General features: G+C 46.7%; 1 protein-coding gene across 5 annotated transcripts in view; it reads right to left on the reverse strand.

The window, feature by feature from the left end:
- LOC134968988 (synaptotagmin-1-like) overlaps positions 1 to 25100 on the reverse strand; it is a 136480-nt gene that overhangs the window by 35469 nt on the left and 75911 nt on the right. For 4 of the 5 annotated variants that reach the window (XM_063944680.1, XM_063944681.1, XM_063944683.1 and 1 more), the window contains exons 2-4: positions 2725 to 2882; positions 2228 to 2394; positions 182 to 277 (exon numbers count right to left, since the gene is read on the reverse strand). In XM_063944680.1, the coding sequence (XP_063800750.1) occupies positions 182 to 277; positions 2228 to 2394; positions 2725 to 2836 (375 nt within the window). In that variant the 5' untranslated portion in view covers positions 2837 to 2882. Of the gene's footprint in view, positions 1 to 181; positions 278 to 2227; positions 2395 to 2724; positions 2883 to 20915; positions 20965 to 25100 lie in introns of those variants that run through there. The other variant, XM_063944679.1, reaches the window with a different exon arrangement.

Here is a 25100-nt window from a genome sequence, read left to right on the forward strand (position 1 = left end):
TCCACGTGGATCGGTAAGTATGAAAAGGTTAAAAAAAAGGAAAAAATCATGAAAAACTCATGTCGACCTAGAAACCCTGTCGACCTAGTTACTGTCGACCAATAGTGGTTGACCTAGATAGTGTCGACCTAGAGACCGGATCCCAGGATTGGGGCCTTCTCTTTCCTTTATGGTGACCTACCTCCTCCTTCTGAAAGTTATACTCCACGGAGTACTGCAGCTGTCCACGGTACACATTCTCCTGTGCTCCTGGCAGTCCTCCGATACCTGGCTGTACCTGTAAGCAGATATGGAGCACTGTGTAATTACCCCAAATGGATGTGCTTCTAAGGTCTAATGGACAAATATTACATTGAAATGCAGACAAACATTACAGTTGTTGATTTGATAAATTTCAATACCAGACTCTCAGTCTTTATTTGGTAAGTGGGTGCATATTTGTCAGACTATGCTCCCCAATCTGTATTCGCTTTAAACAAATCAACTGCGTATAAAAACTTCTTATGCATAAAATGTATAAATAAAGTAACATGGCATTTCTAGCAGGGACGTGCCCCACCGCACGTCACTGACTTCTAGTGCAGTATATTCACTGCTCAGGGTCTATGGTCTAGGGCAGATATTGAGGAAAAAGCAACATGTTTTCAGTCATCCCTCTATACCTGCCGCTTTGGTCAGTTTATACAGCTGTCTGACTGGAAACGTGTCCAAGGGATTTAGCTGAGGTGGTGCTAGGGTGTACTTTCCATGTGGCATGTGTGTGCAGCTTCCTTGCCTACTCCAGCATCTTGAGATCAGCACTGCTATGTTTTGCTGTGAGCTGGATTGTATATAATAACCAGATAATACATACTGTATGGTGTCGCTTTGTATTTATGTACAGTATGTCAGCACATGGAGCCCTCAGTATTGCACTACTCTAATAACTTCAAAAGAACTAATGACATACTGTGAGGACTAGCGTATAAAACAGGCCATCTCAAATGTCATTATATATGTCTTCAATCACTTGGAGAACCCAGAAATCTTTGCCTAGCATGCTCTTTGCTTAGTGAGAGTATTAGCGAATATTACACCCTCCTGTAAATGTGCAGAATGCACAGATTCACTTATGAGTAAATAATCAACACACTTTGCTTGTGTATTTCGGCCACGGGCACGGAGACGTTGATGGCTGTCAAAGATGTAGTGGCCAGTATAAATGGGATGTTATTGGCATCCCAGCGTTCAAGATACCGGCAGTCAGGACACCGGCGCCGGAATTCCGCTAACACACTAAGAATCCCTAACTGAAGTATGTCAGATAGGATTAGGGTTAGGCTGTGAGGGTTTGGGGGGGGTTAGGCTGCGGGTAGGGATGGTTAGCTTATCTTCTAAAAAGTGTTGGGATTCTGACCGTCCGGATGCTGCTGTTGGTATTTGTACAGTGACGTCATGCTGCGACCGGGCTGTGCATGCAGCTTTGGACGATGAGTAGGGTGGCCAATCCCGGGCCATTTTTTTTCAATCCCGGGTATCGGGAATCACAGGAAAAAAGCCAATCCCGAATATCCTGGGAATCGACCATTTTTCAATGCCGATACCCGGGATTGGCTTTTTTCCTGTGGGTGCACCCATCCCCATTCTCCCCACCCACCCCGCACCGCACACATAACTCACCATACTACGGTGGTGGGCCACTTCCTTCGGGCTCGGCTGACTGTGCAGCGTGACCTCTGACTTCACGTCACACTGTGCATGGGGAGCCAGGCAGCGTCTGAGCCTCCTGAGGATGCTCAACGCTGCCCGGCATTAAAAACACAAAGGGCCGCCTGACCCTGAAATCCCAGGGATTGAATCCCGGCTGATTTTTGGCCTAAATCCTGGGATCCCCCCGATCCCGGGATTGGCCACCCTAACGATGAGTCCAAATTGAGCTGCATGCACGGCCGACACGGAGGTTCGGGGCCACACCTCGGCCGTCGTCAGCAGTATACACACTGGGAGATATAGATATGATATTGCTCAGGAGGGCAAAAATGAGCATTATTGTTTACTATATCGCCTAGTGTGTTCACACTATCACTACAGAAGCTGTGGAATCTCTAACCATGTACTTGTTTTGTACTGTAAGCCACTGTTGTCTTTTTTTGCTTATTTGTTTATGTACTTTGTTAGGCGCTGTGGAATCCTTGTGCTACCATATAACTAAAGAATAATAATAATAGGGAGTGCATCTTTAACTTACCATGCTTGTATTGAGATCTGCCTTTGGAGAAATTAGTTGGATCTTTTCTTTTTTGTCTTTGGTTTTGTTTTTCTTCTTTCGGCAGCAGCAGCAACAACAGCAGATGATCAGGAGGAGGATCAGGAAGAGAGCAACACCTCCTAGGGTGTAGATAGCCCATCGTGGTACTGACAGAAGAGTTTGTGGCCATAAGACAAGTGGGTGAAGATAAACAATCAGAAAGGCAACATTGATTAGTTGGCATACAGAAGAGGCACAGTGGGGCAGATGTATTAACCTGGAGAAGGCATAAGGAAGTGATAAACCAGTGATATGTGCAAGGTGATAAATGAACTAACCAATCAGATCCAATATGTAAATTAACAGTTAAGATCTGATTGGCTGGTGCCTTTATCACCTTGCACATATCACTGGTTTATCACTTCCTTATGCCTTCTCCAGGTTAATACATCTGCCCCAGTGTTCTTTGTAACCCAGTGTCCCCATCACATACTTACAGGGAATACGGTTCAAAATGCTGTCTATCCAGGACCAGATCCCTGAGGCGGCGGCAGTAGTGTGGACGGTGTTAGCAGCGGTTGTGTGGGTTGAGTTTGTGCCTTTAGCCATGGTTGTGGTTGGAGAGAGGAAGAGCTCCCCTTCCAGAGCACAGGACCTAATATAATATATCAGATCTGTATTATACACACAAGTAATCTGCTAACAATAACCTTTTCTTATATCTCAGTTCAGGTTTTATACATATGGTTTGTTATACATCTCCTATGACACAACAGAACACAATACGCAACTTCTTTGCATTACTAGAAGATATATCTTAGTGACAACACAATACATCAACAAAAGATCACAGACCACAATAAACATTTGCTGCATGTATACAGTGATGGCAGACTGTACCTAGTAACCTGAGAAGCTGGCAATCTCTCACAAGACGTCTTGTCACGCTGTACACTAGAATAACATTGTATTGTTATAATAAAGTAAGGAGGGCGAGTTGTGTGTGTTGGAACTTAAAGGAAGGGAGTCACTTCCTCACAGGATAAAAGGCCGGAACCCAAGCCATATATTCCCAGTCTCATCTGTCATCCCATGTTGTTGCCATACAGTCTTCTCTGTTTCTGTTTTCTCACGAAAGAGTTTGTATAGTGCAGGTAATAATTACAGTAACATCTGAAATGATGAGAGACTAATGCTTAAAACCATACGGGTAGGCTTCCGTTCCACAGCACAGTATGAAGCATACTTTATGTAGGTTATTGCTATTTCTCTGCATTTGTATTTATTGGTGTGTCAATCTCACTTTCATCCAATCAGACACAGCCCTGCATCTGTCATCATCATCTACCGCAGCTTACACAAGGGTTACAGTACCCACACAAGTCTGTTCCCTCCAGGTAGACACTATCACTTTTATGCGGCAGCCACTTTGTGCTCAATTCTCATCATTCTCTTGACACCTCTCTCTGTTACTGTACTTTGGCAGCATTTATGTGCCGCCTTGCCATATCCACTCTGATCCTCTAATTGTATGTGTTCACCGAGTTTCATCATGTCGGAAAAGATGAGCAATGCTAAAATAAATGTTGCATTTACTTTCCGTTCTGAATAAGGTCTATAATGTACACTTACTGCAGGATTCCGTATGATTAGATTTCTTGCATTGTCTGTTTTATATTGACCGGTCAGTACATCGCCTAGTCAGAAGAAAGCAAAGGACGCCTTGGTTTTGCACCAGTGTCTAGATCAGTGTTTTTCAACCGCTGTGCCGTGGCACATTGATGTGCCGCCAGCGGTTGTCATATGTGCCGCCACCGCCAGAGATGCCTGCTGCCCGGACCCATCTGCTGCCGTCTGCACTGTGGCGGTCATTCCGAGTTGTTCGCTCGTTGCTGATTTTCGCTATGCTGCGATTGGTTGCAAACTGCGCATGCGCAAGGCACGCAGGGCGCATGCACTTAGTTATTTAACTAAAAGCTTAGCAGATTTCCTGTGGATTCTGCGGCGCTTTTCAGTCGCACTGCTGATCGGTAAATGATTGACAGGAAAGGGGCGTTTCTGGGTGGTAACCCAGCGTTTTCCCGACGTTTGCAAAAAAAACTCAAGCGTGTCAGGGAAAAACGCGGGAGTGTCTGGAGAAACGGGGGAGTGGCTGGCCGAACGCAGGGCGTGTTTGTGATGTCAAACCAGGAACTAAACGGACCGAGGTGATCGCAATCTGTGAGTAGGTCCGGAGCTACTCAGAAACTGCAAAGAATTATTTAGTAGCAGTTCTGCTAATCTTTCGTTCCCTATTCTGCTAAGCGAAGATACACTCCCAGAGGGCGGCGGCCTAGCGTGTGCAATGCTGCTAAAAGCAGCAAGCGAGCGAACAACTCGGAATGAGGGCCTGTATACGCTGACGTGTGTGCTGAAGAGCTGCCCAATAGTGATACTATACGCTTACAGTATCATTATCGGGCAGTGCAGGCAGCTCTTCCGCAGCCCGGCTAGTGACCCCTACGATGTGGTGTGACTCATAGGTCACATACACCACGTTGCCATCCCGCCCGTGCTGCTCCGCTTCTCACTGCTCCCGCCTCTCCCTCCGCTGAGTGAAAAAAAATAGGATTTTAATACCTACCGGTAAATCCTTTTCTCTTAGTCCATAGAGGATGCTGGGGACTCCAAAAGGACAATGGGGTATAGACGGGATCTGCAGGAGACATGGACACTTTAAGACTTTAAAAGGGGTGTAAACTGGCTCCTCCCTCTATGCCCCTCTTCCAGACCTCAGTTATAGGAACTGTGCCCAGGGAGACGGACATTTCGAGGAAAAGGATTTTTGTTAAACTAAGGGTGAGATACATACCAGCTCACACCACAACACACCGTACAACATGGCTTTTAAGAAAATACCAGTTAACAGCATGAACCAAAAACTGCAACAGGCTGAACATAACCAAACCACAACCTTTGTGTAACCAAAGCAATAACTATCAACAAGTACTGCAGATAGAGTCCGCACATTTGACGGGCACCCAGCATCCTCTACGGACTAAGAGAAAAGGATTTACCGGTAGGTTTTAAAATCCTATTTTCTCATACGTCCTAGAGGATGCTAGGGACTCCAAAAGGACCATGGGGTTTATACCAAAGCTCCACACCGGGCGGGAGAGTGCGGACGACTCTGCAGCACCGATTGAGCAAACATGAGGTCCTCATCAGCCAGGGTATCAAACTTGTAGAACTTAGCAAAAGTGTTTGAACCCGACCCAGTAGCTGCTCGGCAAAGTTGAACCGCCGAGACTCCTCGGGCAGCCGCCCAAGATGAGCCCACCTTCCTAGTAGAATGGGCCTTCACCGAATCCGGTAACGGCAATCCAGCCGTAGAATGAGCATGCCGAATCGTATCACAGATCCAGCGTGCAATAGTCTGCTTAGAAGCAGGAGCCCCAATTTTGTTGGGAGCATACAGGATAAACAGAGTCTCTGTTTTCCTAATACGAGCCGTTCTGGCTACATACATTTTCAAAGCTCTGACTACATCGAGAGACTTTGAATCAGCCAAGGCTTCAGTAGCCACAGGCACCACAATAGGTTGGTTCATGTGAAATGAAGAAAGCACCTTTGGCAGAAATTGTTGACGAGTTCTCAATTCCGCTCTGTCCTCATGGAAGATCAAATAGGGGCTCTTGTGAGACAAAGCCGCTAATTCCGACACCCGCCTTGCGGACGGCAAGGCCAAAAGCATGACCACTTTCCAAGTGAGAAATTTTAACTCAACCTTTCGTAAAGGTTCAAACCAGTGTGACATAAGAAACTGCAACACCACGTTAAGGTCCCATGGTGCCACCGGGGGCACAAATGGAGGATGGATGTGCAGCACTCCTTTCACAAAAGTCTGAACCTCTGGAAGGGTGGCCAATTCTTTTTGAAAGAAAATCGATAAGGCCGAAATCTGCACTTTAATGGAGCCTAACTTTAGGCCCGCATCCACACCTGCTTGCAAAAAATGGAGAAAACGATACCGCGGAAATTCTTCCGTAGGAGCCTTCTTGGATTTACACCAAGACACACATTTTCTCCAAATACGGTGATAATGCTTCGCCGTTACTTCTTTTCTAGCTTTAAGTAGAGTGGGGATGACTTCACCGGGAATACCCTTCCGAGCTAGGATTTGGCGTTCAACCGCCACGCCGTCAAACGCAACTGCGGTAAGTCTGGGAACACGCACGGCCCTTGCTGCAACAGGTCCTCTCTTAGAGGAAGAGGCCAGGGATCTCCTATGAGTAATTCCTGAAGATCCAGATACCAGGCCCTCCGTGGCCAATCTGGAACAATGAGTATCACCTGATTCCTTGTTCTTCTTATGATCCTTATCACCTTTGGAATGAGTGGAAGTGGAGGGAACACATATACCGACTGAAACACCCACGGTGTCACCAGGACGTCCACTGCACTGGCTTGAGGGTCCCTCGACCTGGACAATATCTCTGAAGTTTCTTGTTGAGGCGAGATGCCATCATGTCTATTTGAGGAATTCCCCAATGATTTGTCACTTCTGCAAAGACTTTTTGATGAAGACCCCACTCTCCTGGATGGAGATCGTGTCTGCTGAGGAAGTCTGCTTCCCAGTTGTCCACGCCCAGAATGCCGACCGCTGATAGAGCGCTTGCATGTTTTTCCGCCCAGCTGAGAACTTTTGTGGCCTCCGCCATCGCCGCTCTGCTCTTTGTCCTGGCGGTTTATGTACGCCACTGCTGTTATGTTGTCCGACTGAATCAAGACGGGCAGACCGCGAAGAAGATGTTCAGCTTGTAGAAGGCCGTTGTAGATGGCTCTTAATTCCAGAATGTTTATGTGCAGACCAGCTTCCTGGCTTGACCATTTTCCCTGGAAATTTTCCACCCTGTGTGACTGCTCCCCAGCCTCAGGGACTTGCATCCGTGGTCACCAGGACCCAATCCTGGATCCCGAACCTGCATCCCTCTTGGAGCCACCACAGGAGAGATACTCCGGTCCTGGCAGATAGGATTATTTTCCGGTGCATGTGCAGGTGAGACCCGGACCACTTGTCCAACAGGTCCCACTGAAACACCCTGGCATGGAACCTGCCAAACGGAATGGCTTTGCAGGCTGCCACCATCTTCCCCAGCACCAGAGTGCATTGATGAATCGACACTCTTGCCGGTTTCAGAATCTTCTTGACCATGTTCTGGATTTCCAGAGCTTTTTCCCCTGGGAGAAACACTCTCTGCAGTTCCGTGTCCAGGATCATGCCCAAGAATGACAGCCGTGTTGTCGGGACCAACTGTGACTTTGGCAAATTTAGGATCCAACCATGTTGTTACAGGACTGTCAGGGAGAGCGCAACATTTCTTAGTAACTGCTCCTTTGATCTCGCCTTTATCAGGAGATCGTCCAAGTACGAGATAATTGTGATACCCTGCTTGCGCAGGAGCACCATCATTTCCGCCATTACTTTGGTGAAAATCCTCGGAGCCGTGGAAAGACCAAACAGCAACGTCTGAAATTGGTAATGACAATCCTGAACAGCAAACCTCAGGTAAGCTTGATGTGGAGGATATATCGGACATGTAAGTAGGCATCTTTTATGTCGACTGACACCATAAAATCCCCCCCTTCCAGACTGGAGATCACTGCTCGGAGAGATTCCATCTTGAATTTGAATTTTTTTAGAAAGAAATTGAGGGATTTTAGGTTCAGAATCGGTCTGGCCGAGCCATCCGGCTTTGGGACCACGAACAGGCTTGAATAAAAGCCGTCTCCACGTTGTGACGGGGAAACCGTGACAATAACTTGCTGCAGACACAGCTTTTGTATCGCAGCGCATACTACTTCCATTTTCCGGAAGAGAAGCTGGTAAGGCCGATTTGAAAAATCGGTGAGGGGGCACGTTTTGAAACTCCAGTTTGTACCCTTGGATCACTATTTCTAGCACCCAAGGATCCAGGGCCGAACGAGCCCAGACTTGACTGAAGAGTTGAAGATGTGCCCCCACCGGTGCGGACTCCAGCAGCGGAGCCCCAGCGTCATGCGGTGGGTTTGGCAGCAGCTGGGGAGGACTTCTGCTCTTGGGAGCTTGCCCCAGCCGGCGACTTTTTTCCCCTTCCCCTACCTCTAGCAGCAAGGAAGGAGGACCCTCGTCCTTTTTTGAATTTATTAGACCAAAAGCACTGCATCTGATAAAGAGGCGTGTTCTTTTGTTGTGCAGGGACATATGGTAGAAAAGATGATTTACCCGCGGTAGCTGTAGATACCAGGTCCGCGAGGCCTCACCAAACAAAACACCACCTTTATACGGCAGAGCATCCATAGCCCTCTTAGAGTCAGCATCACCATTCCATTGATGAGTCCATAATGCTCTCCTAGCCGAGATTGCCATGGCATTGGCCCTTGATCCTAAGAGGCCAATATCTCTCGCAGCCTCCCTTAGATAGATTGCAGCGTCCCTGATATGACCCAGTGTCAAAAGAACGCTATCCCTATCCAGGGTGTCCAAATCAGATGATAAGTTATCTGCCCATTTTTCAATTGCACTACTCACCCATGTCGATGCCACGGCAGGTCTGAGCAGCGTACCCGTAGTGACATAAATAGATTTCAAAGTAGTTTCCTGCTTACGATCCGCAGGATCCTTTAGGGCCGCTGTGTCAGGGGACGGAAGCGCCACCTTCTTGGACAGCCGTGCTAGCGCCTTGTCCACATTGGGGGTTGACTCCCACTTTTTCCTATCCTCAGAGGGGAACGGGTATGCCATAATAATTCTCTTGGGAATCAGCAACTTTTTGTCAGGAATTTCCCAAGCCTTTTCAAAAAGAGTGTTCAGTTCATGAGAGGGAGGAAACGTTATCACAGGTTTATTTCCTTTAAACATACAGACCCTTGTCTCAGGAACAGCAGGGTCTTCCGTGATATGTAACACTTCTTTTATTGCCACAATCATGTACTGAATGCTCTTAGCCAGTTTAGGATTCAACCTGGCATCACCATAGTCGACACTGGAATCCGAATCCGTGTCGGTATCTGTGTCTGCTATTTGGGTAAACGGACGTTTCTGTGACCCTGAGGGAGCCTGCGTTTGGGATAAAGCATCCTCCATGGATTGTCTCCATGTTTGGTTCTGAGCCTCAGATTTATCCAATCTCTTATTTATTAAAGCCACATTTGCATTCAAGGCACTCAACATATTTACCCAATCAGCAGTCGTCGGTGCCGACAGGTTCACTCCCCCACACTGTTCTGTCCCCACTCCTGCCTCCTCCTGGGAAGAGCCTTCAGCCTCAGACATGTCGACACACTCGTACCGACACCACTATCACACTGGGCTATAGGGGACAGACCCACAATAAGGCCTATTAGAGAAACACAGAGGGAGTTTGCCAGCTCACACCCAGCGCCTATCCCGGTCTGAAAGTATATATAATGCCCCTGAACTGTCAGCGCTTTTTATAAATGATAATCAACACCAAATTTGCTGTGCCCCCCCCCCCCCCCACGTTTAGCACCCTGTTGCTTGTCACAGAAGTGTAGGAGGCCAGGACCAGCGTCTCTGCAGCTCACTGTGGAGAGAAAATGGCGCTGATTTGAGCTGGGAGGACCAAGCCCCGCCCCCGTAATGGCGCGCTTATGTTCCGCTATATTTTTATACTGGCGGGGGTCTGTTTACAGTGCCTATGCACTGTATATTACTTTTGCCAGGCTGAACTTGAGGTATTATTGCTGCCCAGGGCGCCCCCCCTGCGCCCTGCACCCTTGTAGTGCCGCTTGTGTGTGGGAGCAATGGCGCGCAGCGTGACCGATGCTCGGTACCTCTGAGACTGAAGTCTTCTGCCGTTTTTAGTGAAGTCTTCTCAGGGCTGTTTCTAGCCAATTTGGCTCCCAGTGCGAGATTTAAAAATGCGCCCCCCCCCCCATGACATTAAAAAATGTGCCTCCCCCCCACACACACACACCTAGATAAAAAGAAAAAACTTGTGCGCGCACCCGACAAGGGGGCGTGGCCTCATCTAAATGGGTGTGGCCTCATTTAAATGGGCATGACCTCGTCTGAAAAGACTACCTCACAATCCAGTTTTTGACCCTGCTCCAACAGATCACGACCACCACAGGAAAAAAAAATTCTACCATATTGAGCCCCACACAGTAATGCCCCCTGCACCATATTATGCCACACACCGCAATGCCCTTAATACATTAAATCCCCACAGTACGGCAGGCAAGAGTCCCCATTTCACACATTACTGCAGGTGTCCCCATTTTACACATTGAGAGAGAGAGAGAGAGAGAGAGAGAGAGAGAGAATACTTACAGAGGCGATTACCGCTCTTCGGCCCGCCTCACCAGTCGCTTCTCGCGCCGGCCTTTCCCTCTTCATAACTTGGATCCCCCTCTGTACTCCACTCGGGGGGGGGAGGGGGGGGGAGTGACGGTTGCACTGCACGCCTGCCCCAGGAAACGGCCCTGAGTCTTCTGTACTTTGGTTACTCACCTGGCTTCTTTCTTCGGGCTCTGTGAGGGGGACGATGGCGCTGCTCCGGGAACGAGAAGCTAGGCTATACCAAGTGATCAGACCCTCTGGAGCTAATGGTGTCCAGTAGCCTAAGAAACAGAGCCTTTAACTCACAGAAGTAGGTCTGCTTCTCTCCCCTCAGTCCCACGAAGCAGGGAGCCTGTTGCCAGCAGTGCTCCCTGAAAATAATAAACCTAAAAAAAAAGTATTTTCCAGAGAAACTCAGGAGAGCTCCCCTAGTGTGTGTCCAGTCTCTCTGGGCACAGAATCTAACCGAGGACTGGAGGAGGGGCATAGAGGGAGGAGCCAGTTCACACCCCTTTTAAAGTCTTAAAGTGCCCATGTCTCCTGCAGATCTCGTCTATACCCCATGGTCCTTTTGGAGTCCCCAGCATCCTCTAGGACGTATGAGAAAAGAACATTAAGAGGTTTGGACCTTTTTTTTTTTACTTTTTCTTTTCTATGGAGCCAGTGCATTTTCACTATGGCAGAATGTGTGTGTGGTGGCATTAGTACAGGGGGACAGTGTGTGTGTGTGTGGTGGCATTACTGCAGGGGGACAGTGTGTGTGGTGGCATTACTACAGGGGGACAGTGTGTGTGTGTGTGTGCGTGTGTGTGTGTGTGGTGGCATTACTACAGGGGGACAGTGTGTGTGTGTGTGTGTGTGTGTGTGTGTGTGTGTGTGTGTGTGTGTTGGCATTAATACAGGGGGGCAGAGTGTGTGTGGTGGCATTACTACAGGGGGATAGTGTGTGTGGTGGCATTACTACAGGGGGACAGTGTGTGTGTGTGGTGGCATTACTACAGAGGGACAGTGTGTGGTGGCATTACTACACGACAGTGTGTGTGTGTGTCTGTGTGTGGTGGCGGCATTACTACAGTGGGATATTGTGTGTGTGTGTGGTGGCATTACTACAGGGGAACATTGTGTGTGTGTGTGTGTGGTGGCATTACTACAGGGGGATAGTGTGTGTGGTGGCATTACTACAGGGGGACAGTGTGTGTGTGTGGTGGCATTACTACAGAGGGACAGTGTGTGGTGGCATTACTACACGACAGTGTGTGTGTGTGTGTGTGTGTGTGTGTGTGTGTGTGTGTGTGTGTGTCTGTGTGTGGTGGCGGCATTACTACAGTGGGACATTGTGTGTGTGTGTGGTGGCATTACTACAGGGGGACAGTGTGTGTGGTGGCATTACTACAGGGGGGCAGTGTGTGTGTGGTGGCATGACAGTGTGTGTTTGGTGGCATTACTACACGGGGACAGTGTGTGTGCGTGGTGGCATTACTATAGGGGGACAGTGTGTGTGGTGGCATTACTATGGGTGGCAATGTGTGGAATTACTGTTGCAGACAGTGTGTATAATTACTGTGGGGGACAGTGCATTATTTTAATTACTGTTGGGGACAATGTGTGTGTGTGTTTCCCCTTTGAGACCAATATATGTTTGTTTTATTTCCCCGTGTGTGTGTTGTTTTACCGTGGGGTACAGATGGTTTGCCTTGGCAATTTTCAGATCTTGTTCGGTGTGCCGCAAACTGCAAAAGATTGCAAATCACTGGTCTAGATGGTCATCTACTTACTTTACTCATTTCAAGATGTATGCCTGTCACGTCTAGCGAGGTTTGAGGATCCGGCAGCTGAGACTTGCCCAAGGAGGTAGTTGGCTGTGGATGAACGAGATGAGGGGGTTGGATATAGTTCCTTCTCATGGGACAAGGGGCAATGAAGAATGTAGACGGAGCTAAGAGTCAGTGGATTGTAGTTCTTATGGACAGGGCTGAGGTAGAGAACTGGCTGGTGAACGATAACTTAAAGACGTAGTTGTAGAAAAAGAACTGCGGGTTGTGGCTTGAAAGACGAGGTTGTGAATAATGAACTGCGGAACTGTGAATAGTGGTTATAGACGTGGCTGGAGGCAAAGAACTGTGGACTGTGATTTGAAAGGCGAGACTGTAGATTATGAACTGCGGAACTGTGGATGGTGGTTAAAGACGTGGCTGGAGATGAAGATCTGTGGAGTGTGGCTTGAAAGGCGAGGCAGAAGACCCGGGACCGACCGTGTCCAAAGAGTCTTACTGGACCAGGTTTTCCAGGAGCGCTTCCACAGGCAGCAGCAGGCTAGGAATGGCAGGGCTGCAGCAGCAACAGAGAACCGGCCAAGCAGGGTCAGGAATAACCAGAATACGGCAAGAATACTGGGAGCACAGGTTAAAGCACCTACAACAGGGTTGTAACTTGAAGCACTGGCGTCCCTGTCCTAAACCAGCCCCCTTTTATAGGGAGAACTTCCCCTGGATTGGCTGGAAGAAACAGGAAACAAGAACTATGCCTCAAACTTGGTCTCCAACATGGCGGCGCCCAATAATGCAGACCTTTCTACATAGCCACACAGCTCACTGCCCCATGTCTCCTAGCAACAGCTCAGCAAGAGCGACCCGCTGCAGCGGCGTCCCGCCGCCATGAGCGGACCCCTCACCGCCGCTACTGCTGCCCTCGGACCCGGCGCAGCAGCCCACCTCCGCCGCTGCCCGCGCGCCGCCTGAGAAGCCAGCCCCGCTGACAGTGCCTACAGAACTCAGGTATGCCCCAGCAAACTGGAACTGCCCCTAGGCTTGCAGGCAGCTGGGAATACAAATTCTTTAATCAAATAAACCTTTCCTTTCATTTGCAAAACCATGCTCATTTCAGACTCATTATGACTTAAGCTAACTAGACGTCAAAACTTGTATATGTGGTATTTTATGTGTTTTTGGAATTTACCAGAAAGATTTTTACATTGGTTGAAACGTGCCTGGAAATTTTATTTTTTTTCTGCTGATGCGCTACAGGAAAATGGAAGATTTATTTATTATTTATTTATTAACAGTTTCTTTTATAGCGCAGCACATTCTGTTGCGCTTTACACTTGGACAAAATGATAAAACAAAACTGGGTAATAAACAGTCATAGAGGTAGGAAGGCCCTGATCGCAATCTTACAAACAATAGGGAAATAGGCATTGATACACAAGGAAAGGCACTATCGCATATTTGTCCACTGGATTGCAAAGGTTCTAGGTGGGTTGCATGATATCACACTACAGCAATGATGATGCATTGCGCTCAAAGCTGAATGTCGCCACTGGCGGGACATGAGCCTGGGGAAAAGTATCAGTTTGCAGCTTGCTCAGGGTCATCCCTTTATCCCACTTTAATAATCTTGCTGTGCAAACTAAAATATTTTTTTCCACTGCTTCTGAAAAGTAGACACACCATTAGATGGTGGATTAAATGAAGGCCTGACAGCATTGCTATGTAGTCACTATGTTATTATATTGAGTGTCTGAAGGAGTGGATGCTATTAGGCAGGTGCCCAAACTACTTGTCCCACTGTGAAATTGAAGTGTATGCTCTAATGCAGTAATTGCCTTACAGGATAAGCGTGAGGAATCATTACACCTTTTTATGTGTATACAATTTGTGCTACTAATCCCAGTGCCAAAAGGTATGCTTAATGTCTGCTTTCACATTAAGGCCCTCATTCCGAGTTGTTCGCTCGCAAGGCGATTTTAGCAGAGTTGCTCACGCTAAGCCGCCGCCTACTGGGAGTGAATCTTAGCATCTTAAAATTGCGAACGAAGTAATCGCAATATTGCGATTACACACCTCGTAGCAGCTTCTGAGTAGCTTCAGACTTACTCGGCATCTGCGATCATTTCAGTGCTTGTCGTTCCTGGTTTGACGTCACAAACACACCCAGCGTTCGCCCAGACACTCCCCCGTTTCTCCGGCCACTCCTGTGTTTTTTCCGGAAACGGTGGCGTTTTTTCCCACACGCCCATAAAACGGCCTGTTTCCGCCCAGTAACACCCATTTCCTGTCAATCACATTACGATCGCCAGAACGATGAAAAAGCCGTGAGTAAAATTACTAAGTGCATAGCAAATTTACTTGGCGCAGTCGCAGTGCGGACATTGCGCATGCGCATTAAGCGGAAAATCGCTGCGATGCAAAGATTTTTACCGAGCGAACAACTCGGAATGAGGGCCTATATACCTGCACTCATGCATGGTACTCCTAATAAACATCAGCTGTATCTATGTGTGTGGTAGTCAGGAGAGTGGTGCGCCATGCTCAGCTTAGGGTACCCCACTCCATGCTCTTCTCATGCCAAATCAGCCACAGAGACACATTCTTCTAACATCCAATCCAGATCACTATAAGAGATCAATGTAATTTGGTATTTGCAATGTAGTTGCCAATTAAGCAAGGCTGTATAAGGGCCATGTGTGCCTGGGGCTGAATGTATTCAAGGGCCTATAGGAGCGCTGTGTGGATGTGGTCAGAGCTGTGTGGACGTGTATAACCCCTACAGTATCATTACCATAGAATATGTAAAAGTGGAAAATTGCATCATTCGTGAAAAATATACACTTGTAATTGGTTTATGGCTCACTAGTGACTGGTCATCATCATGCTCACAGAATTTACTACATTATTTAACTAGATGCCCAATTGAAAATGTATGTGTGTTTATATATATATATATATATATATATATATATATATATATTAGTGATGAGCGGGTTCGGTTTCTCGGGATCCGAACCCCCCCGAACTTCACCAATTTTACATGGTTCCAAGGCAGCCTCGGATCTTCCCGCCTTGCTCGGTTAACCCGAGCGCGCCCGAACGTCATCATCCCGCTGTCGTATTCTCGCGAGATTCGTATTCTATATAAGGAGCCGCGCGTCGCCGCCATTTTCACTCGTGCTTTGCAGATGATAGCGAGAGGACGTGGCTGCGTTCTCTCAGTTTCTGTCTTCAGTGTGCTGCAAATATCTGTGCTCAGTGTGCTGCAAATATCTGTGCTCAGTGTGCTTGCAAATATCTGTGCTCAGTATGCTGAAAATATCTACGTTCTCTGCCTGAAAAACGCTCCATATCTGTGCTGCATTGTAGTATATAGTAGGAGCACAGTGCAGAATTTTGCTGTGACCACCAGTATATATAAATAGCAGTACGGTACAGTAGTACACTGCTCTACCTCTGTGTCGTCAAGTATACTATGCATCCATACCTGTGCTGCATTTTAGTTGTGCGCAGTATATAGTAGGACAGTGTAGAATTTTGCCGACCAACAGTATATATATAGCAGTACGGTACAGTAGTCCACTGCTCTACCTCTGTGTCGTCAAGTATACTACAAAAGGTCAGTAAAATGACCCAAAAATCTAAATTAAAAGCGTCTGATGAGAAGCGTAAACTTGCCAATATGCCATTTACGACACAGAGTGGCAAAGAACGGCTGAGGCCCTGGCCTATGTTCATTGCTAGTGGTTCAGATTCACATGAGGATGGAAGCACTCATCCTCTCGCTAGAAAACTGCAGTGCCACTCCTAGATGGGCCAGGTGTTTGTGTCGGCCACTTGGGTCGCTTAGCTTAGTGACACAGCTACCTCATTGCACCTCTTTTTTTCTTTGCATCATGTGCTGTTTGGGGACTATTTTTTAAATCTGCCATCCTGTCTGACACTGCAGTGCCACTCCTAGATGGGCCACGTGTTTGTGTCGGCCACTTGGGTCACTTAGCTTAGCCATCCAGCGACCTTGGTGCACCTCTTTTTTTCTTTGCATCATGTGCTGTTTGGGGACTATTTTTTAAATCTGCCATCCTGTCTGACACTGCAGTGCCACTCCTAGATGGGCCACGTGTTTGTGTCGGCCACTTGGGTCACTTAGCTTAGCCATCCAGCGACCTTGGTGCACCTCTTTTTTTCTTTGCATCATGTGCTGTTTGGGGACTATTTTTTAAATCTGCCATCCTGTCTGACACTGCAGTGCCACTCCTAGGGGTAAATTTACTAAGATGGGAGTTCTATTTAAGATGAGATGTTGCCCATAGCAACCAATCAGATTCTACTTCTCATTTATCTAGCACCTTCTAGAAGATAATACCTGAAATATGATTGGTTGCTATGGGCAACATCCCATCTTAAATAGAACTCCCATCTTAGTAAATTTACCCCCTAGATGGGCCAGGTGTTTGTGTCGGCCACTTGGGTCGCTTAGCTTAGTCACACAGCTATCTCATTGCACCTCTTTTTTTCTTTGCATCATGTGCTGTTTTGGGACTATTTTTTAAATCTGCCATCCTGTCTGACACTGCAGTGCCACTCACTCCTAGATGGGCCAGGTGTTTGTGTCGGCCACTTGGGTCGCTTAGCTTAGCCATCCAGCGACCTTGGTGCACCCCTTTTTTTCTTTGCATCATGTGCTGTTTGGGGACTATTTTTTATATCTGCCATCCTGTCTGACACTGCAGTGCCACTCCTAGATGGGCCAGGTGTTTGTGTCGGCCACTTGGGTCGCTTAGCTTAGCCATAATAATATTGTGAGGCATGAGGTGTTCAGAATAGACTGGAAATGAGTGGAAATTATGGTTATTGAGGTTAATAATACTATGGGATTAAAATGACCCCCAAATTCTATGATTTAAGCTGTTTTTGAGAGTTTTTGGTAAAAAAAAACACCTGAATCCAAAACACACCCGAATCCGACAAAAAAAATTCAGGGAGGTTTTGCCAAAACGCGTCCGAATCCAAAACATGGCCGCGGAACCGAATCCAAAACCAAAACACAAAACCCGAAAAATTTCCGGTGGACATCACTAATATATATATGACTTGCACTTTGGGAGAGCACAGGAGCATATGTGAACCTGATTATCTTCTGTGGAGGTTTTTTATTCTCTATCAAATTTCACCCAAAGTGGGTTACCCATTCATTTGTTCTTAATCATTTGGACCCTTGTTGTACTGCTGACAGATGTCCTTTTTTATGACTATTTTGATCTTCCCTCTGAAGAAGTCCGTAAAGGACGAAACGCGTCAGGGTTGAAGAGAGAATACCCTTCATTTCATCTTTGACACTAATCTGTGCATTTGAAAGGGTTATCTCTAATAGCAAATTGTGCTTTTTAATAAATTGTTATTAACTATATAAGTGGTCATTTGTATTGCTGGTGTAATGGGATGTGATTGGTAGCGCCCCCGATTCATTGTTTGGAAGAGTATTTCTTTTGGACCTAGCTAACAGTAGGTCTGTTTCGGTGGGCTGCAACCTCACAGCGCAAGATAAGAGTATTTTTGCTTATATATATATATATATATATATATATACACTGCTCAAAAAAATAAAGGGTACACTTAAACAACACAATGTAACTCCAAATCAATCACACTTCTGTGAAATCAAACTGTCCACTTAGGAAGCAACACTGATTGACAATCGATTTCACATGCTGTTGTACAAATGGAATAGACAACAGGTGGAAATTATAGGCAATTAGCAAGACACCCCCAAAAAAGGAGTTGTTCTGCAGGTGGTGACCACAGACCACTTCTGAGCTCCTATGCTTTCTGGCTGATGAAATGGTCACTTTTGAAAGCTGGCGGTGCTTTCACTCTAGTGGTAGCATGAGACGGAGTCTACAACCCACACAGGCTCAGGTAGTGCAGCTCATCCAGGATGGCACATCAATGCGAGCTGTGGCAAGAAGGTTTGCTGTGTCTGTCAGCGTAGTGTCCAGAGCATGGAGGCGCTACCAGGAGACAGGCCAGTACATCAGGAGACGTGGAGGAGGCCGTAGGAGGGCAACAACCCAGCAGCAGGACCGCTACCTCCGCCTTTGTGCAAGGAGGAACAGAAGGAGCACTGCCAGAGCCCTGCAAAATGACCTCCAGCAAGCCACAAATGTGCATGTGTCTAATCAAACGATCAGAAACAGACTCCATGAGGGTGGTATGAGGGGCCGACATCCACAGGTGGGGGTTGTGCTTACAGCCCAACACCGTGCAGGACGTTTGGCATTTGCCAGAGAACACCAAGATTGGCAAATTCGCCACTGGCGCCCTGTGCTCTTCACAGATGAAAGCAGGTTCTCACTGAGCACATGTGACAGAGTCTGGAGACGCCAAGGAGAACGTTCCGCTGCCTGCAACATCCTCCAGCATGACCGGTTTGGCAATGGGTCAGTAATGGTGTGGGGTGGCATTTCTTTGGGGGGCTGCACAGCCGGCCATGTGCTCGCCAGAGATAGCCTGACTGCCATTAGGTACCGAGATGAGATCCTCAGACCCCTTGTGAGACCATATGCTGGTGCATTTGGCCCTGGGTTCCTCCTAATGCAAGACAATGCTAGACCTCATGTGGCTGGAGTGTGTCAGCAGTTCCTGCAAGACGAAGGCATTGATGCTATGGACTGGCCCGGCCGTTCCCTAGACCTGAATCCAATTGAGCACATCTGGGACATCATGTCTCGCTCCATCCACCAACGCTACGTTGCACCACAGACTGTCCAGGAGTTGGCGGATGGTTTAGTCCAGGTCTGGGAGGAGATCCCTCAGGAGACCATCCGCCACCTCATCAGGAGCATGCCCAGGCATTGTAGGGAGGTCATACAGGCACGTGGAGGCCACACACACTACTGAGCCTCATTTTGACTTGTTTTGAGGACATTACATCAAAGTTGGATCAGCCTGTAGTGTGTTTTTCCACTTTAATTTTGAGTGTGACTCCAAATCCAGACCTCCATGGGTTAATAAATTTGATTTCCATTGATAACTTTCGTGTGATTTTGTTGTCAGCACATTCAACTATGTAAAGAACAAAGTATTTAATGAGTATTTCATTCATTCAGATCTAGGATGTGTTGTATAAGTGTTCCCTTTATTTTTTTGAGCAGTATATATATATATATATATATATATATATATATATATAAAAAACGGCAAGGGTCCGGCACAGCCACTTACAGTAATATCACACTGGGTGCCCTCACAGAGAGATAAACAGCTTGTTCAGAAAGGTGCGGCACTCCAATGATTTGCACTCACGGTACACATATGATACAACGTTTCAATGCCCTTTATTCATGTGGCATTTTCGTCAGGTAAACAACTGAAAGAACATACATCTTACCTTAAATAGATATCACCCTGTGAAACACGAGGACGCCGTAGCGGGACTCCACGCCCGCCAACAGGCGCACTCAAAATGACGTCATGGCGTCCAGAGAGAGACGCCAGGCAACTAGTGTGAACCCGTCACCATAGAAACAAACAACATAAATAAACAGCAGCACAATGTAACACAGTTTTCTTCGGTTATTAGACTAGCCAAATAAAGTGCATAAAATGCATAAACAATGTCACAAATAAGAAATATAATCAAACGGATACATATACTGTAGTAGCGCTCCCATTAAAAATTACATAAGAGCACAATTACATATTAGTGCACCTGTAAAACAAAATAGCAGAGCAGCAAGCTGACCATCCATGAATGTATATAGTTAAACAAGCATCTAGTTACCACAGACCCAAATATATGGTATTTGGGTCTGTGGTAACTAGATGCTTGTTTAACTATATACATTCATGGATGGTCAGCTTGCTGCTCTGCTATTTTGTTTTACAGGTGTACTAATATGTAATTGTGCTCTTATGTAATTCTTAATGGGAGCGCTACTACAGTATATGTATCCGTTTGATTATATTTCTTATTTGTGACATTGTTTATGCATTTTATGCACTTTATTTGGCTAGTCTAATAACCGAAGCAAACTGTGTTACATTGTGCTGCTGTTTATTTATGTTGTTTGTTTCTATGGTGACGGGTTCACACTAGTTGCCTGGCGTCTCTCTCTGGACGCCATGACGTCATTTTGAGTGCGCCTGTTGGCGGGCGTGGAGTCCCGCTACGGCGTCCTCGTGTTTCACAGGGTGATATCTATTTAAGGTAAGATGTATGTTCTTTCAGTTGTTTACCTGACGAAAATGCCACATGAATAAAGGGCATTGAAACGTTGTATCATATGTGTACCGTGAGTGCAAATCATTGGAGTGCCGCACCTTTCTGAACAAGATATATATATATATATATATATATTGTAACACTGTAGGGGTGCAAGGCGCCTTTTCCTGGGGAATATGGTAGCACGCAGCAGCTGAGGAACAACACAAGTCCAGTTTCTGGTACAACTGACCCCGGCCAGTTTTATTGAAACAGAAAATAAAACAAACCCCAAAATAAAAATACCTTGCCTGTCCGGCACTAACTAAACATAAGATATTCCTAACTGTCACTAAACAAAACACAGAGTTCTTCAGTACATACTGTATAGCTTACTTGCATCAGAAAGCGTGTCTCTCACACACAGATCCCTCAGCCTTCCCAGGCAGTCTGCCCATACTAATCAGGTTAGCAGCACTATAACACACTTACACAGCTGAAACCCTGATTAGCCCTCTGTGAGGCCAAAGACCCGAACTGGGCCCAATGTCTAGAACTCGCCTTATCTCTCTCTCAGAGCCTTTACCCAGCTTTTACAGCAAACTGAAAAGGTTCAGACAAAACAAAAAGCATTTTTCCTAGAAGTTAACATTTTCTAAAACATGTAAGACAAGAACCTGGGACAAATATACCTGCCCTCAAACACTATCCCAGTGTTCTTGTCACATATCCCCCTCCCCTGTTTCGACCTAGGGGCCGGAACACTTGTAGCCCCCAAACAGAAGATGCGAGACAATGCATCTGCGTTGGCCAATTGTGTTCCCGGTCTATGTTCGACAGTAAACTTAAAGTCCTGCAACGCTAGAAACCATCTAGTTACACGAGCATTCTTGCCTCTATTTACATACATCCATTTTAAAGGGGCATGGTCTGTCACTAGTCTGAATTGTCTACCCAAGAGGTAATATCTCAAGGTATCTAGTGCCCACTTAATGGCCAAAGCCTCCTTTTCCACAATGGCATACCTTTTTTCATGCTCATTGAGTTTCCTACTCAAATAAATGATAGGGTGTTCGTCCCCATCTCTGGTTTGGGACAGCACAGCACCTATCCCTACCTCTGAGGCATCTGTCTGTACCACAAATTCTTTTGAAAAATCTGGTGTTATCAACACCGGTTGTGAACACAAAGCCACTTTTAACGCTTGGAACGCCTTTTCTGCATCAGGGTTCCATTTCACCACATTTGACTGCTTCCCTTTGGTAAGGTCTGACAACGGCACCGCTGTGGTCGCAAAATTAGGAATAAACCGTCTATAGTACCCAGTAATTCCCAAAAAAGCCCTTACCTGTTTTTTATTCACTGGACGAGGCCAGTTTTGAATAGCATCAACTTTATTCAATTGGGGCCTAATCAGACCTCTGCCTATGGTGAAGCCCAAGTATTTGACCTCCTCCATTGCGAGGCAGCACTTCTTTGGGTTAGCAGTTAACCCTGCCTCTCTGATTGAGTCCAGTACTGCTTGTACTTTAACTAAATGGGACCCCCAGTCTGTACTGTGAATTACCACATCATCCAAATAGGCAGCTGCATATTTTCTATGGGGCCTCAAAATTTTATCCATCGCCCGTTGAAAGGTTGCTGGAGCCCCATGCAACCCAAAGGGTAACATCTTATTCTGGTACAGCCCCTCCGGAACCGAAAAGGCTGTTTTTTCTTTGGCGCTATCAGATAAAGGTATTTGCCAGTAACCTTTGGTCAGGTCCAATGTGGTGAGAAACCTGGCTGTTCCCAGCCTTTCTACAAGCTCATCCACACGGGGCATGGGGTATGCGTCAAACTTGGACACCTCATTTAACTTACGAAAGTCATTACAGAAGCGTATGCTACCGTCGGGCTTCGGGATGAGCACTATGGGACTGGACCACTCACTGTTAGACTCCTCTATGACTCCAAGTTCTAACATGGTTTTAACTTCCTTAGAAATAGCTTCTCGCTGAGCTTCAGGAATCCTATATGGCTTTAAATGAACCCTGACCCCTGGTTCTGTGACAATGTCATGTTTTATTATGGTCGTTCGGCCAGGCAGCTCTGAAAATACCTCCCTATTTTGGATGAGAAATTCTTTAACCTGATTGTTCTGATCAGCTGATAATGTCTCTGACACCTTCACTGCGGGAAGCAACCGGGGTGAAGACACCGAAGGGCAAGGCTCCGCTGACAGAGACAACCTATCTTTCCAGGGTTTGATTAAGTTAACATGGTAAATCTGTTCGGGTTTTCTCTTTCCCGGCTGGTATACTTTGTAATTAACCTCATTCACTTTTTCCCTAATCTCAAATGGACCCTGCCATTTAGCTAGGAATTTGCTTTCCACAGTGGGTACCAAAACAAGAACTCTATCTCCAGGAGCAAATTCCCGTATCTTGGCACTCCGGTTATAGACCCTCTGTTGAGCACTTTGGGCCTGTTCCATGTGCTCTCTGACAACAGGTACCACGGCTGCAATCCTATCCTGCATTTGTGTTACATGCTCAATAACGCTTCTATAAGGAGTGGGCTGTCCTTCCCACGTCTCTTTGGCAATATCCAACAACCCTCTGGGGTGTCTACCATACAACAAATCAAACGGAGAAAACCCCGTAGAGGACTGAGGAACTTCTCTGATGGCCATTAACAAGTAGGGCAACAAACAATCCCAGTTTTTCCCATCTCTCTCAACAACCTTTTTTAACATACTTTTTAATGTTTTATTAAACCTTTCCACCAACCCGTCAGTTTGGGGATGGTAGATGGACGTCCTGAGGTGAGTGACCTTAAATAACTTGCACAATTCTTTCATGATCCTTGACATAAATGGAGTACCTTGGTCAGTCAAAATTTCTTTTGGTATTCCCACTCTACTAAATACCTGCACCAGCTCCTTAGCTATCGCCTTGGTTGTGATAGTGCGTAAAGGGACAGCCTCAGGATATCGAGTGGCATAGTCCATAATTACCAGGATATACTGATGGCCCCGAGCAGACTTTAACAAGGGCCCCACGAGATCCATGGCTATTCTGTCAAACGGGACCTCTATAATAGGCATGGGAACTAGTGGGCTCCTGAAATGGGGTCTAGGGGCATGATACTGGCATTCAGGACAGGAAGAACAATATTCAGACACTTCTTTATAAACCCCTGGCCAAAAGAACCTTTGTAAAACTCTTTCAGTGGTTTTTTCTGCCCCTAAATGTCCTGCGGTAACGTGACTATGAGCTAAATCTAGTACCGTTCTCCGATAAGGCTGGGGAACTACCAGCTGTTCTACCACATCCTCACCCCTTTTGACAATGTGGTACAAGAGCTCATTACAGATGGCCATGTGGGGATACGTAACCCTGTCACCTGGTACCACAGGTTCCCCATTAACAATCTTAACATTCTCTCTAGCCTTTATTAAGGTAGGATCCTTTAACTGTTCAGACGCAAACAGATCCTTCTTTACCTCCAGGTCAGGCACGCTTTCAGTTCTAACTACTATGTCTCTGTTCCCGGCAAGAGGGTCCTCACTGGACTCCCCATCTGTCACTTCCCCAGCCAAACTAGCAAAAGGCAAAGGGCCAGAAAGTTCCGAAGACCCACGTACATCCATAAAATCACCGGTATTATCAACTGGCTTTTTACTTCTCACATCTGTTGATAACCGTGATTCCCACAGTTTCCAAAAATGAGGAAAATCCCTCCCTATTATGGCCTCATGCACCAAGGTAGGGACCAGTCCCACTTTAACCATTGCTGACCCACAACAAGTTTCTATATTCACCTCAGCAGTGGCATAATGTTGGGTATCCCCATGTATGCAAGTTACCCCAATAGGTATTTGCTGGACCTTTAAGGGGTTCACTAACCCAGCTTTCACGAGGGTAACTAAACTTCCTGAATCTAGCAAGGCCTCTACCCGGTTACCCTCTAAGAACACATCACACATTTGTTTTTCCAGCTCAGGTGAAGGTACCACAGTACAGGCTAACCTAGCAAAGAAAGACATTCTGCGACATTCAAAGGCAGCATCACATTGCATGGGTTCTTGCATGACTGGGCAATTGGCAACAACATGACCTGGCATACCACATCTAAAACATTTAACCACACGATTATCAACCCGTTTGGGCAACATAGACCGTTCTAGCCCCATTGGCCTGTCTCCAGGGCCAGTGTTTACAGTCTCTCCAGCCTTGCGTTCTCTTAACCGCCCAGCAACGTTTTCCCACGGAACAGTCTTACCAGTCTTTACTGAAGGGCGCTGTCGAGGATCTATGGGTTGCTGGGTGGTCATCAGTAGTTCCTCTGCTGCCAAATACCGCTCTACCATGTCTACTAATTGGTCAGCAGTACCCGGGTTTCCATGGCTCACCCACTTGCGCAGGACCATGGGCAAAGATCTCAAGTAGCGGTCCATGACGACTCTTTCAACCATCTGGGGACCAGTTAATGTCTCTGGCTGTAGCCATTTTTTTGTTAGCTGAATAAGGTCGTGCATCTGAGAGCGCGGAGGCTTCTCCATGGCGTACACCCAACGGTGCACCCGTTGTGCTCGTA

The sequence above is a fragment of the Pseudophryne corroboree genome, chromosome 11 (assembly GCF_028390025.1).
Source record: "Pseudophryne corroboree isolate aPseCor3 chromosome 11, aPseCor3.hap2, whole genome shotgun sequence".
Lineage (NCBI taxonomy): Eukaryota > Metazoa > Chordata > Amphibia > Anura > Myobatrachidae > Pseudophryne > Pseudophryne corroboree.